The sequence below is a fragment of the Pecten maximus genome, chromosome 8 (genome assembly GCF_902652985.1).
Source record: "Pecten maximus chromosome 8, xPecMax1.1, whole genome shotgun sequence".
NCBI classification, from domain to species: domain Eukaryota; kingdom Metazoa; phylum Mollusca; class Bivalvia; order Pectinida; family Pectinidae; genus Pecten; species Pecten maximus.
In genome coordinates, this window is record NC_047022.1 from 4,866,817 (window position 1) to 4,880,967 (window position 14,151).

Here is a 14,151-nt window from a genome sequence, read left to right on the forward strand (position 1 = left end):
GCAAGAAATGGTATCTATTCATACCTATTAAGTTTAGGAGATCTACCAGCTGATAAGAAAGCTGCTAACAGAATTCTGTATCTTTCCAACCAGTATGTTTTACTTGATGGTGTTCTATTTCACATGTACCAGTCCCGTGCCAAACGAGCACAGAATTACATCCGACAACCTGCAGTACCAAGATGTCTGCGAGAGGATGTTCTTTTGTCTTATCACGACTGCCAAGCAGGCGGAGCCCACCTAGGCCTTGACAGAACTTATCGAGCAATTCAGCTGAAATATTACTGGCCAAAAATGTATCAGAATGTAGCAGATTACATCAGGTCATGTGACATATGTCAACGAATCAAAAAGCCGACAAACCTTCGTCATGCCCAACTTACACGAATACCTGTCACTGATACTTTTCAGCGGCTCCATATGGATATTCTAGGTCCGGTTACGACATCAAACGAAGTCTACAAATACATTTTACTCATTGTAGACTCATTTAGCAAATAGCCCGGACCATTTCCATTAAAATCGCAGGAATCACACGAGATTGCAAATGTTCTCTATAAAGAGATATTTAGCAGATACGGAGCACCACAAGTGATTGTCAGTGATAGAGGTCAAAACTTTCGTAGCAAGTAAGTCACTGCGGTATGTGAAATCTTTCAGGTCACTCGTCATCTTACGAGTTCATATCACCCCCAAACAAATTCTACTTGTGACAGAATGAATAACACTTTAGCACAATGCTTAAGAGCTTATGTTGACAAGAACCAACAAAATTGGTCCGAGTTTCTAGCAGGTATACTTGTGTCTTTTCGTATGAGTCCCTCTACTCAGTCCTCGGATCACTCTCCATATAATATTCTCTATGGTAAAGAGATGAACCTGCCTTTCGATACTTCTCTCATTCCTAAGGATGGTTTGAACAAGGAGGCAAAGAGCCATGTCTTACAGTTACTTAATCACCTGAAGTATGTAAAGGCTATAGCCGACATATCAAACATCCTCCGCAAGCAAAGCAAAAAGAGCAACATGACAAGAAAGCTTCTGTCCCCCAGTTTAGAATGAATGATCTGGTAATGTTACATACAACAAGAGGACCCCAAGGGTTGTCACCAAAGCTTCACAACCCCTTGATGGCCCATTTCACATTGTCGACATGGGACCGAATCACACGTACAAACTACGCAGATGTGATAACCACAGGGAATTAAAATCTCTAATCAATGCTAATAGGCTGAAGCCGTATACAAGTTCTAATTTAAAACCAAAGTTTGATCAACCTGTTGCACCACATGTGGTTCCACCTGTAGCACAACATGTGGCTCCTAGGGTGCCACCTGCAGGGCCAACTGTAGCAGACGATATCTCGGACAAATAGTCGACAAGAGAAAGATGCTGATAAGGCAAGTCAGCAAGACAGCAATGATACTACAACTTACAATGTTGAAAGGTTACTTTGTTGCCGAACACGAAATGGACAAAAGGAGTATAAAGTAAAATGGCTCGGATACAGAGACCGGACATGGGAACCGTCGAAACCTCAAGAGTTAGTTAGGATGTTTCATATAAAGCGTACACAGTCAGGAAAAGCTAGAAAACGAGGCAAACAGTCAAAATTGACTTATTTCTCACAATAACAGTTCATTATAGGAGGATTTTCTTTAGACAACTATAGCGGTACCACATCTTTCTTTAATTTCTCTCTATGTCTATCGAACAGTGTGTTATGATTTTGTCAGATCTCTGTCAATTTAGTGCTTGAGGATAGTCGACGATTCTTTACCGACATATTAAACGATTAATCTTTATTTCCCCCTCTCTGTCTTCTGTAGGTGTCTTTGGTCTTCCTCAAATGTAGAATATGATTGTGATGGCCCTCCTGTGCGTACCTGTAGTGATTAGTACGACGTCAGTACAAAGGTTGAACTACGGTATTCTGTTTCAACCAGGACAGAAGCTGCATCTTGGCCAGGAATATTGGTCGTATACCTTAAAGATACAGCTACCAACAAATTTGAACCTCCCAGATATCGTCCTATGCAGGAGAAGAACATGGGAGTCTGCTAACTCTGTAGTCAGAACACTAAACAATCTCAGAACTCAGTGGATGGCAGATGTTAATGAGACGGTAAAAGAAATACATCGGTTGATTCCAAACCGACACTGGTTTTGGCATCTTTGTACATAATTATCCCAAGGTGACTAACTGCTTTTAACGTAAGCGTGTTATGTAATGTATAAGGGCCCGTCCACCCGGGTTCAGGGATTTGTTTGTTTGACTATTTAATTATCCATGCGATTGCGCATGTTCACCTGTCCGGAGACGCTGTTTTGGTCAACTGTCTTGGTCACTTTGATTCGGACCAATAAAGAAGACAGACCTCTAAAAGCAGTTGTCTCTACATTCTGTTTTACAGGTGAGCACAATATTTTCATATTTTGTAAGTTCAATTTGTTATAATTTGCTATGTTTCAAATGTTGAATTAATGTAAAAATTATTATTAATGATATCCAAAGCTATGATTTTTAATATTTCTAGTAAAAGTCTCTATTTTCCCCTTTGATTCTCAATCTTCTTCCAGTCCGTAAGAAGAGGTCATCCCCGCTTTACCCTCCGTGTCTGTCCACGATTTACCTTTAGCCACAGGTGCCTGAATCGTTTTATGAAATATTAACTTATAAGAGTACATATAAATGTGAGTATTTCATAAAACCAGTCAGGCACTTGTACATGTGCTAAATAGCACTGGAATGGGGCCTACAACGCGTCATAATCGACGTCATCAGTGGATCAAAACTTAAAATGTCAATATAATATTATCACCGACATACACTTTTATAGGCGCTTTCTAACCGGGATTCCAAAGCAATGGAACGGACACAAGCATATTATTATTTCCGGTAATACTTTCTTGATAATACCGCAATATATTTTTCAGGTCGGGAACTTTCAATTTACGCATATGCTTTCGATATCGGTGTCAAGAAGTTGCAATTCAACCCCAGTCTCAGCGTCAACAGTTTTGCCGTCGTTAATGTCAACACCGAACGCCTCGTTTTCGAATTGGAACTCTCCTGTACTCTCGTTTAGAACGGCGGTGGGAAACTAGCGTATTAATATTTCAAATAGTTTGTTTCCTGTAGATCTTGTCTAAATATTATGAAGACTTGTGTGTATTATTTGTTAAATCCTAAACTGGAAGCATGTTTGTTATTTAAATATGAATCTACTATCTTTGGATCATATTCCCAGTAGTTACTTATTATTGCAAACTTGGCCACTTTGTAATATTACTGGAATACAGCCAAATAACTTAGGCGGGTGACGCGAGTTGTTCCCATTTGTTGTTCAGCGCGTTTCCTGCGTTCAAGATACAAATGTAACTGACAATCTGGGAAAGGAAATCTCAAGTGTTTTCTAAATAGACATGCTGAAGGTTGGATATATGTTTTATAATTTATCAGGTAACTGTTGTTATAAATGTCAATATTGTAAACTTGATTAATACAGTTCTTTCCATTGTCGCTGAGAGCACAAGAGGCATCACTGGCTATAGTTTGCACTGTTAATCAAAGTGTATTGTTCAGGTTTATTATCTGCTTATATACTTTAAATTTTGTTAATCTACTGATGTTATATACGATATGAAATGTATCGAGCATTTAGATTTTGTCTCTGAGGGCAAACATCTCTGTGGATACTATATAACTAGATTATTAATTGATAATATCTAATTATGGATAATGAGACAGCTCCTCTGTTAAGAAAAATAAATTAAAGTTGTCTCCCCTGTCATAGAAAATAGATACTTCCAGATAGTTGAATGATTAATATTTATCAGAGATATCTCTGTAGAAAAGGCCTGATTTGGAAATATGGCTACTATTATTATTTGATAGATAACATACTGATTGATCTATAATTTAAATTACCACATATTGAAATAAACAGGTTAACTTACTATAGAATACTCCAATTTGTAAATTTTCCTTAGGCGAATTAATTATTTGCTTAACATTTGATTACAACTTTTACGAATAACTATCTTCACTCAACTATTTTATTCGGTTAACAAATTACCAATTTCTCCTCTGTAATTTCAGTTATTTTCTTATTCATCAATTTTTAGATTAATAGCGCAATACATTTGTTTTAAAACTTATTAATTACCAAATGTTTTATAATTCAAGTCTCTATTATTCTGTGATAACACTTAGTATGCTACATATATTATTGTTCCTATTAAATGTGTTAAAAGGAATTAAAACTTTATAAACCGGAAGTTATTTTTATAAACCGGACGTTACTTTCATAAACCGGAAGTTACTTTCATAAACCGGAAGTTGCTTTCATAAACCGGAAATAACTTTTTTTTAACCGGAAGTTTTCTTGTTTATTGTAATGAAACTTAATCAACTTCAGATAAGAACCTTTTAATGAAATATAGTAATAAGTGACAATATTCAGCAAGGTTAAATGTTTAAAATATTTCAAAACACAGAAACAGATTATACTTGTAAGTTAAGTAATCATTTTTAAAAGTGAAAATATCCTTCATTATCCCTCTTACTGTCAAACGAGTTCTACTATATATTTGAATGTTTTGCTAATTTTCCCCAAATTGTGAAAGTCAGTTGTGTGTAATCATTCTTATTTCGAATAGTTGTGTAGGTTATTATGTCTGTTGTTTCCCTTCGAATTTGTAAAAATCAATTGAAGCTCATTAGATGTTGGATCTTTATTCTAATTTTCTTATTTTCAATTTAAGACGTACCCTGTGTGCAAATACAAGTTTCATATTGCAAAAATATGTGTTTGTCTTCAACAAGGCGAAATGAATGTGGGAAGATACATGTATCCTGCCCGCGCTGGGGCTCGAATTTAAGCGACCTGTCTCATCCAAAGCGGACATCCTTCGCACCAGTCAGCCGTCATAAAGTGACATTACACTCTTAACAAATAATTGAAAGTTATACAAGCTACCATATAAAACAATGACTACTATTTATCAGACTAACGATTAATACAATGGCGTATGTAGCTGACAATGTGTGGACACTTTACATTAAAATTGAAATAAAAACGTCATTTCCCGCTGAGCTTTTTCGTTATGGTTTTCACAGCGCATAATTCCTTAAATGGTCCATTTTCAGAGAATGAATGGTCAAGAGCGTCAATCAAATTTATAAAGAAGAACACGCACATCAGGATAATTAGGCCAATGAAAATCCCAACTGCCATAAAAAAGCACTCCCGTTGACCGACCTGGAAAAAAAAAAGTTACCTCATTAAATATTTCTGATATTTCTTTCACAACCATCCACAGGCAAAATGTCTCCAGGTCAAATTCAGGTGAAATGCAGGTCAATTTCATATAAAAAAAAATTCAGGTAAATTCGACCTGAAATTGACCTGAAATTTCCTATTGTCAAACTGACCTCATTTTCAGGTAAATTTCAGGTCAAATTTACCTTAAGACATTACCTCATTTTCAGGTAAATGTCAGGTCAAATTTACCTGAAGACATTTTGTCTGTGTAGACTATGAGATATCCGTGTTTTGAACACTTGACTACCGCACATCTATAAGCTAACGACTGTGCTTCCTCGAAGAGAACAATCTGATACAATTTAAAGTGAGACAGTTCAGTTAATAGTGGGACAGTATGTTACTTAACACTAACTTGATGAGCATATAATCAATCAATAAATCAATAAATGAAAATGTATAGGTTTTAAATGCTGGTAGACATAATTTGAAATAAGTACAATATTGTAATACATTGATAGCAATGTTATTCTGTGTAGCATTACCTGACGCTGCTCCCAATCCGCTCCAAACCTCCGACGTCGATAATTCTCTACAAATCCATTCCATCCCTGTTAATCAATAAAAACAGATGTCAAGATCTTGTCAAGGAAATATGCCATTCACGAAAGAGATTTATGTTTCTTCATATTTAAGGTCCGCCCTCGTATTTTACCATGTCCTCCAAAGGAAATCACCCTGACATTAATCAACAAGAGTGCCGGGCGGCACTATATATTATACGTCCTCCAATGCCCTTCCAATTTACATTTATTGGTTTGGTTTAATTTGTGGTGAGTGCGCGTTAAGCTGTATATGCTGACTTTATAGCGCTACCCCACTGAACCAAACTTCCAAAGCCACCATACAGGACACCTCACACAGTTACATTATACCGACAACGCAAGAACCGTCGTCAAACTCTCTAAAATGCTGATCATGAGCGATAAGCAAGTGTAGAAACCACAATTTTAGAGAATGGTGTATTTTGGTCTGGGGACAGATCATCGAATTGGATCTGCGTAGAAAACGAAACCAGCACTCATTCAGCACACTTTTAGCAATAGTATACCACGAAGAGTTTCAAGTGCATTTAAACATACTGACATATAGACATACCGGACACGAAATATGTTTATAATGACGTTACAGGATTTTATATTCATTATTTTAGCACAAAGATTAGGTCATTTCCTTTAAAGCCACATACTCCCAAACAACCTTAAATTCTGGTTGTACACATGTATTAAAGGCAATCCAAGACGCTTATTCACGCTCTCAGATCATTGAAATGACTACTGGCCTGCACGCTTGACAGGGGGAGTCCTCGAGACATCATTTAATGTATAAAAATAACTCGCCGCATTTATGTTTACCGCGAGATTTGTCACGGAGCCGAGAACGAGGCTATAACAAGATGCACTAAACATAAACTACACACATGGCAATTGTTTACATATCGAGCATACGTGAACTTTGCCTAATAATGCTTTCATTTAAACATATTAACATAATATTCACGTAATAACTGCACAAAATAAACAAACAAATATATAGTTTCAATTTAAATAATTAATTTTAAAATGTAGCAATATGTATACGACAAAACATCGATAAAATGTTAGATCGGTGAAGTTGACAGTGTTCAAAAGCTAACCAGCAATACAATAGACAGTTTAACGTCCGGTAAAATCGGAATTTGAGTCTATTCCCTTTTCTATTCTCGCTCAATTCCATCGAATCATTTCCTTTCCGAAGGAAATACTTCGGTTTTGCCGATTCCACTCACTTTTGCGTGTTATTTTGGCAAAATCTGTCTGCGTTTTCTGATCAGGTCCATGCTTTCGGCGTTCCGCCATTTTGTATAGACTGTAAAACCCGCCATTGCATTGTGGGAAACTTTTTTTTTTCGGAATTCCCTGTTTAATTTCAAAAACACACAATGTCTTTCGATTTCTAATTAATGATAGTCTGTTAGGTATGAATCTCGTCCGAAAACTGTAAAAACTTCAAAATGTAAACATTTATATATGTTTCTTCGGGAGTATGTGGCTTTAAAGGTTGATCAACTGCAGTCGTAATTGTGCAATATGTCTCCATCCTTGATAATCAAAGGGTCACCTTCACTCTCAATATTACAGAGGTCACCTTCACCCTCAATATTACAGAGGTCACCTTCACCCTCAATATTACAGGGGTCACATTCTTCTTTGGTATTCCCGGGGTCACCTTCATGAAAGAGAATTCCAGGGTCACCTTCACCTTGTATATTAGAGGAATCATCTTCACCTTGGGTATTCCAGGGTCACCTTCACCTTGGGTATTCCAGGGTCACCTTCACCCTGGATATTCGAGGGATCATCTTCACCTTGGGTATTCCAGGGTCACCTTCACCTTGGGTATTCCAGGGTCACCTTCACCTTGGGTATCCCAGGGTCACCTTCACCTTGGATGTTCGAGGGATCATCTTCACCTTGGGTATTCCAGGGTCACCTTCACCTTGGGTATTCCAGGGTCACCTTCACCTTGGGTATTCCAGGGTCACCATCACCCTGGATATTCGAGGGATCATCTTCACCTTGGGTATTCCAGGGTCACCTTCACCTTGGGTATTCCAGGGTCACCTTCACCTTGGGTATTCCAGGGTCACCTTCACCTTGGGTATTCCAGGGTCACCTTCACCCTGGATATTCCAGGGTCACCTTCACCTTGGGTATTCCAGGGTCACCTTCACCTTGGGTATTCCAGGGTCACCTTCACCATGGGTATTCCAGGGTCACCTTCACCTTGGGTATTCCAGGGTCACCTTCACCTTGGGTATTCCAGGGTCACCTTCACCTTGGGTATTCCAGGGTCACCTTCACCCTGGATATTCGAGGGATCATCTTCACCTTGGGTATTCCAGGGTCACCTTCACCTTGGGTATTCCAGGGTCACCTTCACCTTGGGTATCCCAGGGTCACCTTCACCTTGGGTATTCCAGGGTCACCTTCACCTTGGATGTTCGAGGGATCATCTTCACCTTGGGTATTCCAGGGTCACCTTCACCTTGGGTATTCCAGGGTCACCTTCACCTTGGGTATTCCAGGGTCACCTTCACCTTGGGTATTCCAGGGTCACCTTCACCCTGGATATTCCAGGGTCACCTTCACCTTGGGTATTCCAGGGTCACCTTCACCTTGGGTATTCCAGGGTCACCTTCACCATGGGTATTCCAGGGTCACCTTCACCTTGGGTATTCCAGGATCACCTTCACCTTGGGTATACCAGGGTCACCTTCACCCTGGATATTCGAAGGATCATCTTCACCTTGGGTATTCCAGGGTCACATTCACCTTTGGTATTTCAGGGTCACCTTCACCTTGGGTATTCCAGGGTCACCTTCACCTTGGGTATTCCATGGTCACCTTCACCCTGGATATTCGAGGGATCATCTTTACCTTGGGTATTCCAGGGTCACCTTCACCTTGGGTATTTCAGGGTCACCTTTACCCTGGATATTCGAGGGATCATCTTTACCTTGGGCATTCCAGGGTCATCTTCACCTTGGGTATTCCAGGGTCACCTTCACCTTGGGTATTCCAGGGTCACCTTCACCTTGGGTATTCCAGGGTCACCTTCACCTTGGGTATTCCAGGGTCACCTTCACCATGGGTATTCCAGGGTCACCTTCACCTTGGGTATTCCAGGGTCACCTTCACCTTGGGTATTTCAGGGTCACCTTCACCCTGGATATTCGAGGGATCATCTTTACCTTGGGCATTCCAGGGATCATCTTTACCTTGGGTATTCCAGGGTCACCTTCACCTTGGGTATTCCAGGGTCACCTTCACCTTGGATATTCATGAGGTCTCCTTCACTCTGGATATTCCAGGATCACATTCACCCTGGATATTCTATGGATCATCTTTACCCTGAATACCCTCCTCCCGGATATTCAAGAGGTCAAGTTCACTCTGGATATTCAAGGGATCGCCTTCACCTTGAGTATTCAAGGGTTAACCTCCATCCTGGATATTCAACAGATCATCTATACTCTGGATATTCAAGGGTTTGCCTTCAACTTGGATAATCCGGGTCACCATCACCTTGGGTATTCAATGGGTAACCTTCAACCTGGTTATTCCAGGGGTCACCTTCACCTTTATTCTGGATATGCCATATTACTTTTATCCTGAATTTTCCATGGGTCAGCGTTCCAGGGGTAAACTTTACCCAGGATATTCCATTGGTCAACTTTACCCAGACTAGTCTAGGGTCAACTTTACTCCAGTTCAAGTTCAAGTTCAAGTTCTTTATTGACTTTGAGTCTTCCGACTCATCAGTATCATAACACATGTACATGCATTGTAATATACAAATTTTACATAACATTGACAACATCAGACAAAACACACAAAAACATAAATTCGTGCCAGAGACAATATACTCCGGATATTCAAGGGGTCACTTTCACCCTGGTAGCACACCACAGTAAGACAGCCTGGCCATGGGCGATTTTTTTGTTAAGCAAATAATTCCTGTATTATGATATGCATAAAAAATGAAAAAAAATAAATGTAAACTATAATTGGTATATTCAGTATGAAGTAGTACATACAGGCTTCACATTTATTAAAACAAAAATCAATAAATTGGTTCCGGATTTTAAATATCCGGATATTCCGAACATGTGTTTACACAAGGAATTTAGTTTTGACTACAGCGCAAAATGGAAGCCCACAGAAAAGGTAAGATAGTGGAAAAACTTAATTTACAACATATGTCCAAACAAGATTAATTCTGTCTTTGGGAAAGAGATATTTAATTTTAAATAGGTTTCAGAAAAAAAATTGTGTAGAGAATTGTGCTATTTTGGGTCAAATATCATAATATTTTGCAATTTTTGAGAATTTTTTAAGCTGTTACCATGGTATTCACAGCTCTAAAAATCACAGAAAATATCAGTTTACTTATCCTTCAGAGCTCTATTAAAATTGCAAATGTTGTACAGATTTCAAATATATATACTTTATTAGAGGTTATATGTAAGGTTAACTGGCAATGTTTACATATCTAAAACATGTGCCATATTTTTCAGAATTTGGCATTTTTACTGTACACTGCTACCCCTGGATATTCCAGGGGTCACTTTCACCCTGGATATTCCACGGGTCGCGTATGTCCTAGAAAATCGAGTTGCATTGTTTTCTATTCTGGGCAAACTTCCATTCACTAACTAGTCCTTGGTATACGATGAAATATTATCATGTATGCGAATACTGAATTGTTGACACTGTGGTTCTTAAGGTTCATGACCAGACTTCCAGAAAATATTATTTGCTATTGAAATTATTTGTACAAACACCAGGGGGTTTGCAAGATTATGGTTTTACCTGTGTTTCTTTTGTAAAATGAACACTTCGTATTCACAAAGGCCTACCAACTCGTCCTAATAAACCAAATTGTTGGTTCGTTTACAGCGAGAATAAGTAGAAAATTAAAAAAAAAAAAAAAAAAAAACATCTCAAAACAGGTAACAGGTGCGAAATTATACTTTTCCATGGATAACCATATGACATTTACAAAGGTACTCCTATGCTTGAATTCTAAAAATATATTTTAAGTTTTAACTTTCAGTGTTGCAAACTCCCCTACCCTATGTAACAACAGAGCACACTTCAGAGGGGATAGGTACATGTGTCAATGACTTTTTTTTTATAATCAATAATCAGATAAATATTGATAGCTGTATATTTCAGACAAATGGATAAACAACTTGTTTCAATTTTATAATGATGCTAGTTCAAGAAATGGCTTTGGATTTTTTTGAAAGGAAATAATTTTTGCCATTGGATTTGCTAATATTGGGCAATGTATAGGTGAAATACACAGATGGTATGGCCTTGGATTGTAAAAGTGCAAGGTAACCTGGGGTCTACTGCGGGTACAGTATATAGTTTGAATGAATGCCATCTCAGTGGCATAGGAAGTCGTCAAAAAGTGTGTGTGTGGGGTGGGGGGGGGGGGGGGGGGGGGGGCAAATTTTTTGTTAACCTTAAATTTTATGCACTAAACAAATCGTATGCCATCTCCGCAAAATTAGCCAATAATTATCATTTCAACATCCCATGATAATTTTGATAATTTATGTAGTACAAAATAAGTTATTTACGCAAATCAGGATATATTATTTATGGCAAAACATGAATCACCAGGCCCGGCCAGGATTTTCGAAAGGGCAGGGGGGGGGGGGGGGGGGTCCAGTAATTTAGTATGAGTAATAATGCGAGCGCAGTAGACTATTTTTTTTAACAAGGGGTCTGAGGGGCCGCCCAGAGGGTCCAGGGCAGCGCCCTGATAGGGGGTTCAAGGGGGTCTAAGCCCTCCGCGGAAAATTAATATAGCACATTTCCAATAATTCGGGATCAGGCACGGATCCAGGAGTTTTCGAAAGGGGGGTCCAGTAATTAAGTGATAATGCGAGCGACATAGGCGCGAGCCGATTTTTTTCCCCTTTTTGCGAGAGGTCTTGGGGACGCCTAGCGGGTCCCAGGGTGGCGAAGCCCCCCTGTGGATCTGCAATCGAAAGGGGGGGGGGGGGGGGGGGAGGCAGTGATTTAGTGATAATGCGAGCGCCGTAGGCGCGAGCCAAATTGTTTTTGTGTTTCCTCGTACCTGTCGGTAATTACATGTAGTATCACTCTATTCACGTTAAAACCGCGCATTTTTATTCATGTTGTGTTTCTGTCTTGTTCTCATTATGAACTCAATTAACTTGACAAATTATCATCAACTTATCGAATCTATGTGATGAAGTTAAGCAAAATTTCGTATTAAGATATAAATATTTACTTACCAGGTTAGTGCAGACGACCGACACACAGGTCTGAGGATTGATATACTAGTATAAAAGTCGGAATGTTCCAGATGTACAGGATAAAGTTTTTTATCGTTACCTTCAAGAAAACATTATCGGTTCGAACATTTACAGATATTTATCGAAATGAATACACACTGTATATAAATTAGTGTTTTTCCCCTTTTTCAGATTTTGGATGTCAAAAAGGGGGGGGGGGGGGGGGGGGGGAACAGATATGTTTGCACAAGATTTTTTTACACATGACAGATTGTACGAATTGTTGGAATTGTTGAGTTTTTCATTTTATTTTCCTTATAAAACGCTGAAAAGTGATATTAAACCTCATTTTGTAAATATTATTTATCTAATCGCAACCCTGCAATAGGTCCCCGCTATAAAGTGGAGTCTAATTTGATTGACACATCAAAGAAACAATTAAAAAAGCATGTGCACAGTGCCGCACAGTGATAACTTCAAAGGCAGCGGCGATTTACAAAGAAGATTTGCCGTTATATTCAATACATTTCCCTCTCAGGTTGAGTTTTAAAACGTCTTTTAAATACATATTCTGTAATTGTTCAATAAGAAATAAAGTCGGAAAGCCTCTAATTTTGTCACATGGAAACGTGTACTGAAGTTTATTTAGTGATCGGAGATGTGCCGTTTACCGGTCCGTCTGCGGGTAAGCCTCTTTCAATAACCTGTTTGGAAGCCAGTAAGGTTTCTGCGGTCAAGCATGACGGTGTTACAATAGGATTCAATTAGCGTGTGGTCTCTCGTAAGAAGCCCTGGGTTTACAGGTAAAATAAACCTGAACGGGGATTTTATGTCAGAAGTGTGAACATGTACCTAACTGATGTTTTAATATTACTGAGAATCTCGAACCCGAGTCCATGTCGGTACATGGATACACTCCCAACAGTAATACAACTTATCAATACAGTATTACATACAAAATGTACATCGGCACATATGTGTTTACCCTATACACATCCGTAACTATACACACCTGTCGTATCCGTCCAGCAGCAAAATCGACGTATAAGTCTTTGAAACTGTGTTGTAAATCTCCTCTATTGTCTGCCGGCATGACGAATCATTCGTTTCCTATTCAATTTTAGTCATGTTTGATCAGATGACAAGTTAGTATTGGGTCACAAGCGGGTAGGTGCCTGAAAAACATGTAAGTGCTATTTTTAAACCAATGATTAATATATTAGAGTGCTCTCCCTTACATCGCGTCATATGGTTGGTTTTAGTATTGAGTAAGATAATCATTGTGTGGTCTCTATGGTACGGAAGCGTATTAGGGCCTCATTTAAACTTTTTTATTTTTTATTTACACACTTTAATGTGTGAATTTTAAGCTTTAATCTGTAAATTTTACACTTAAATGTGTAGATTTTACACTTTAATCTGTAAATTTAACGCTTTAATCTGTAAAATTTACACTTAAATCTGCAAATTGTACGCTTTAATCTGTAAATCTCAATTTGAATGTTTTATCACCGATTGGTTTCTTCTCCACAATCTTTAATGCACCGGGATTACTTGATAGGAAATAATTTCAAGCTTGGATTTAAGTACAGTGAAATAATCAAATGTTTGGATGGGTCTGGTATAGGAATTCGTACACTAAAAAGAGTTACGAAGATATTCTACAGGTAGCATTATTCATACTTAAACAATGTGAAATGTACGGTAAAATGCATGGGCACCGTTGGTTGCACTTAAAATATCTTGAAAGAGGCTTAGTTGTTGACCAACAGACAGTCCGTAGTGTACTGCATATTATTTATTCGGAAGGAATTGAGTTAAGAAAAAAGAACAGACTCAGAAGACGAGTATACTCTATAAAAGATCCAAACTCAGTCTGGCGTCTGTGTGTTCCTTCTTATTTTCGTTAAATGGTGTAGCTGTATTTGTTTCGTTTCAATGATTTCTTCATCGTAAATACATGTTCTTTATATCGCCATTACAGTTCTTTACATCGCCATTACAGTT

At 38.5% G+C, this 14,151-nt stretch overlaps 1 protein-coding gene across 1 annotated transcript; it reads right to left on the reverse strand.

Annotated features, from left to right (window-relative positions):
* Positions 1-4,722: 4,722 nt before the first annotated feature.
* On the reverse strand, positions 4,723-13,360 carry LOC117333114. The gene is made up of 3 exons (XM_033892245.1): positions 13,157-13,360; positions 5,813-5,878; positions 4,723-5,264 (listed from the first exon to the last, which is right to left on the reverse strand). The coding sequence occupies exons 1-3, from the start codon at positions 13,235-13,237 to the stop codon at positions 5,085-5,087; spliced, it is 327 nt and encodes a 108-aa protein (XP_033748136.1). The 5' UTR covers positions 13,238-13,360; the 3' UTR covers positions 4,723-5,084.
* Between the last annotated feature and the right edge of the window lie 791 nt (positions 13,361-14,151).

Excerpts from the sequence above, each read along its gene's own strand:
- LOC117333114 (XM_033892245.1), bottom strand. The coding sequence starts at position 13,237 with ATGCCGGCAGACAATAGAGGAGATTTACAACACAGTTTCAAAGACTTA. Across the intron at positions 5,879-13,156 it reads CTGCTGGACGGATACGACAG|GGATGGAATGGATTTGTAGA; the intron begins GTGTGTATAGTT and ends ATTGATTAACAG. Across the intron at positions 5,265-5,812 it reads CGGATTGGGAGCAGCGTCAG|GTCGGTCAACGGGAGTGCTT; the intron begins GTAATGCTACAC and ends TTTTTTTTCCAG.